Source organism: Glandiceps talaboti, chromosome 10, assembly GCF_964340395.1.
Source record: "Glandiceps talaboti chromosome 10, keGlaTala1.1, whole genome shotgun sequence".
NCBI lineage: Eukaryota > Metazoa > Hemichordata > Enteropneusta > Spengelidae > Glandiceps > Glandiceps talaboti.
The window spans coordinates 1235001-1240000 of record NC_135558.1 but is presented as its reverse complement, the minus strand read 5'-3'; the positions used below and the strand labels follow the sequence as shown (position 1 = coordinate 1240000).

At 33.9% G+C, this 5000-nt stretch overlaps 1 protein-coding gene across 2 annotated transcripts in view; it reads right to left on the bottom strand.

The window, feature by feature from the left end:
- LOC144441460 (uncharacterized) overlaps nucleotides 1-774 on the bottom strand; it is a 5739-nt gene extending 4965 nt beyond the window's left edge. The window contains exons 1-2 of one of the 2 annotated variants that reach the window (XM_078131038.1): nucleotides 618-774; nucleotides 1-30 (exon numbers count right to left, since the gene is read on the bottom strand). The exon at nucleotides 1-30 is cut by the window's left edge and continues 78 nt beyond it. In XM_078131038.1, coding sequence (XP_077987164.1) covers nucleotides 1-30; nucleotides 618-681 — 94 coding nt within the window. In that variant the 5' untranslated portion in view covers nucleotides 682-774. Of the gene's footprint in view, nucleotides 31-565 lie in introns of both variants that reach the window. The other variant, XM_078131039.1, reaches the window with a different exon arrangement.
- Between the last annotated feature and the right edge of the window lie 4226 nt (nucleotides 775-5000).

The window sequence follows — 5000 nt, the reverse complement described above, 5'->3', positions numbered from 1 at the left end:
CACAGTCAAATTCATACAGAGGATTACAATCTGAAATAACCAAGAAAATTGTTCTTTCGTAAAAGTATCTCTTAGTCTATCAATTGTATGTAAAAGTAGCCGCATTTGCAATGGTCCATCACAACTTCATCCAGTAACTTCCATCCCTCAAAAGCCGTCAGTAGCACGCAGGTGGCGCTAACTGCCAGAGTGGGCACTAATAAGTGTCTAATTTATGTAGAGAGACATTACTGAGGTTGACGATGTAGTGGATCACCTTTATGATATTTAGGGACTTCATGAAAGAAAATTATAAATTCTATTGTCAGACTTTAGATGGTGAACTTTGGATTTATATGAACGTGTTTGGGTATCTTTCCGGTATTGTGCTTTCTAACCGGATGCTCCAATACCTGAAAAGTTTGTGTAGTCATGAATTTACAACAGAACACCTTAAATGTTTTTTTTTTGTTTAAATTGTGTTATCTTTCAGTGATAGATTCTTATCATTTGTTACAGTATTATTGATAAATTCAGCTAATGTTTTTGGTATGAAAGTGTATCTCAAAAGCTGATTCACACTTACCATCTCTAGTATGATGTCTGTATTTTTTGTATTCGTTAAATGAACAACTCACCTGCCCACACGGTGGACATTAATACCGTTATCAACAGGATAGTGGTACCGACGTGGAATGACATTGCCCTGGAAAATGTCAGAAAAATACACAACTTAAGGTTATATATCCTTGTATATGCACAGTTTGAGGTGTGTTGCGGACGAAACTGTAGCTACAAAACTATGATAGTGGAAAACAAATATTTATCCACTGCCTACAATGAATGGGCATGCATATTTGTTGTATCCACAGACTACCAGCAACAGTTGGATTTAAGAGTAATAATTTGGAAGAAAAATACACAAAAATTTTGTTTAATTACTTTCATGGTAGTATAATGAAATAGTCTTTATGCTTGAACGAACTCATTTCCGCTTTCTTTACTTAGCAAACATTTTATTTTTGAATAGTGAGACAAAACTAGCAAATACACACACATTTATAACACATATGGAGTGGTGCGTGTATTCTGATTTTCGTATACGTCCACATTGTACTCAAGTTCTACTGTAAATATTTTCTCTAAAGGTGATTAGGTGGTTTGTCCGTTTCAATACAGAAAATCTTTTGTCCAACTGGTGGAATTAAAATACGTTTTGGAAGAGCAAATAACCATTAAGGGACAGCAAGTACTGAGGTCTGTATATTCAGTAACATTGGTAAAATTATAATTTATACATATTTATCATATTTTTAGTCTATCATTGGTTGTATGACTTCACGTATAAAGTATTGTTTTAAATTATTAAATCATTGACTTGAGTTTGATATGTTTTGACTTGGCCCAATCATTTAGATATCTTTTGACAGATATTCAAATGGATCAAATAAAATGTATTCTCACCTTAGAAATAGCGATTTCTTCCCGAATGAAATTGACGAATAATGTATTCTTATAAGCTTCTTTGTTAGTGCACCAGCTTTGTCACACACGTAGTCTGGAATAACCGATACTTAGCACACTAAATTTAATATATTCATCTCTTTGGTATCAAGACATGCGCAAAAAGTAAGGCTTGGGAGGACCGGAAGGCGTTAAATTAAGTTATATTAAAAATCAACTTACTAACTTAGTAACTGCTATTAATAATGAGGAGTTGGTTATATAGATCGGATTGGGCGAGTTTTTTACAACCTCTCTTCTGAATGTTCGACAAGAACATATTTTTGTGATTATAACCATGTAAAGTTGGTGATCTTTTGACTTGCGTTCTTATATTGTTTCTAAAACGCAAATATGATACACGCTAAAAGTTTTTTTTACCAAAAACTGGAATTTCAATGAAGACTAAAAACAGAATTATCATTCACCACTATTTTGGTAAAAAAAAATTTAGCGTGTATCATATTTGCGTTTTAGAAACATGTATCCTTGTTGATAAGAAGGGAGTACTTAAACAGTTCCATTTGTGAAGTTGGAGAAAACTACCAAAAAGGAAAATTTGATTAGTTTGTTCGCTGTTCGTTTGTAGTTGTTTGTCCATGTGTGATTGTGTGTGTACGTATGTTTGTTTGATTTTATGTTAGCGAGTCTGGCTACCCTCATGTCCAACCATATAACACATTATGAACATAGAATAATAGGTATTTCAAAACATTTCAATAAATTTTAATCATTGTAAAACATTGAGGCGGACATATGATGTCATCATAGCTGTTTTGGAAAATAAATAGAAGAATTACTAATCGGTGGTTCATCTTATCACTTTGCAATATATGACAGTTTAACGGCACAGTGACTATGTTAGTACAGTTATATGAAATATTGTATTCAAATCAGGGTCATGTTAGGTCATATAAGGTCATGAAGGGTCACTCTAGGCATATGCTCATCGGACATAGTTTGAATTTATTTTCAAACCAAGCTTGCTTCTGGTGCTTTTATAATAGAGAATATTTGAGTTCGCCGACGTCTTGTTTTCAAGGAAATCGACCATAATTCATTGGCCATATTGGTTTCTAAAATGGTGATATTTGACATCTTTTTTCAAGTATTTGTACGATGATACTGAGAATAGAGTTTTCTTTCATAAAGTAAAAGCGAAAGTGCATAGTGTGTATGATTAAAAAACACTGATGGAAATACATTACAGTTCCTGTTTTGGAATTCATTTTTGAATCTAAGTACTTCATAGCAAGTCATTATAAAATACAGTTTAGTGTGTATTTCATTTTTGTAATGAATTATTTTGGTCATTTGTTTAAGTAGGGAGGCCACAGTTACTCATTATTAGGGCATTTTGACGTCACAGACACTAAGTTATTTAATAATAGTGAGTATCAGCTTCAACCAGTGACTCTGTGTAAAAGTTTTAAAGGGCTAAAGCGCTCGTGGACAAAGAAACGTAATCACTCCCTCCTCCTCCTCCATCCATCCATATCTTCTCCTAGTGCTCCTAACTCTGTTGTTCAGCTTCCAAATATTTATTACATTATCTTAATTGTTCGTTTTATTCTCGGCAAAGTACTCGTCCGTGGTTTTCATGTTCCTCCTTTTACATGTTACAGACAATATGATATTGTACATATGCTACCAAACCAGAAAGACTTTAGAGTTTCAATTAGGCGACATGATATTTTCTGACATTCTCACACCGTTTTTTTTTGCTACGAACTAAATACACAAACAAAATACAGGCACTGATAGCGTGCACGTGAATGGAATGTTACATTTTATCTCAGTTGTGAACACAACATAAATAAAATAACTAATTTTGTGTTTGAATCTTCCTTGTTTCATCTGACAATGACGTTGATTTGTATTCAGAGTGATATAAAATGTATCATTTTATTTTATTTCACATTATCAGTGTCTTACTTTGTTTTGTGTAATTTGTTGCAAAAAGTCTTATGCGAGATGTAAAAAGCACTGTGCCGCGTAATACAAATACTATAGTCACTCTGGTTTGGTAGTATGATATGTTATCTTCTGTTATCATTGTCATTTCATTACCCCAATTGAAAGTTCATACACGCATCATGTACGCTTCCAAAGCTGACAGTAGCAGGATGGTAGCGACGTGGAGTGACATCTTCGAAAAAAATGGAACAGTACACAAGTTAAATGATACATCTGTACATCGATGCAACATAAACTATTGTAAAGGAAACTAACACATCCTTGCAATTACAATGTCAATGATCAATCAATCAATCAATCAAACAATTTATATAGCGCCTGAATCCATTACTCAGAATGTTCAAAGGCACTTTACAGGACACTAAAAATAGTTCTTATCAAAATGCTCTCATAAAAAGATGAGTCTTAATGTCTTTCCTGAACTTGTCCAGGGTTGGTGATTGACGCAGAGCAACCGGAAGACTGTTCCATAATTGCGGGGCAGCTCGTGAAAAAGCACGTTCACCATAGGATTTAAGTTTGCAGGGTGGGATGTGTAATAGACCTTTGTTGTTAGAGCGAAGTACACGTGGAGCATGCTTATAACTGATCAGATCCGATATGTAACTAGGTGCAGCATTGTTGAGAGCTTTGTAGGTCATCAAGAGTATTTTGTATAGACATATATTGATCTTTTAATGCATTGGACATAAATACATATTGGTTCAATTCACGATTCCTACCAGCAAATGAAATAAAATGATAATGCTAATAATGTACACATCACTACGCCCTACTTTTCGCATCTTATGGCCTTCTCCAAGTCTCCTTTCTGCTCTATTTCGCCAAGAAATGATATAAAACAATATCTACAAGGTAATTGATACCAATTTGAATAATCGATAAAACGGCATCTCAATATAGTAGCTGGTAGTATTTCTGGTTTTCAACAAATCAACAGTTCAGACAACCAAATACTCACTCTCGAATTTTGTCTGATTTTAATACATGAAAATATAATTTCAAAACGATAACATCATAAATACTTTGGAAAACTTGTTCCATGATAACAGTTAGGGGGGGGGGGAGACAGTTTGTTTGTTTTTTTTTTGGGGGGGGATGTAAGTTATTTTGGGGACAGTTTGATTATGCTTTTGATGTGTTGTTAATAGCTTGTTGTTTATAGGTGATACCACTTTCAACTATAAGGTCTGAATTTGATGTTAAATGAAATATACTGCAACCATTATAATTACAATGTAAGGTTTATATTCCATTGTAAGAACGATTATACTGCGATGCTCTACTCCAAATATTTACCCTCAAACGTACAAATTTACCTGTCTGACAATATTTGATAAACAGTGGATAGCAAACAATTATTTCTAAATTTTGAGCATTCGTCAACAGTTTTATCTACCATAAATTGGATTATTATCATGTCTTGAACAAACATCACTGGAAATCGAACATGACCACCTCACCTTTGGCCTTTGAACAGCGATGACTTTCTGTGAGATGGAATTGGTCAGTGGACTGGATTCGGAATTCTCTGTACCAAA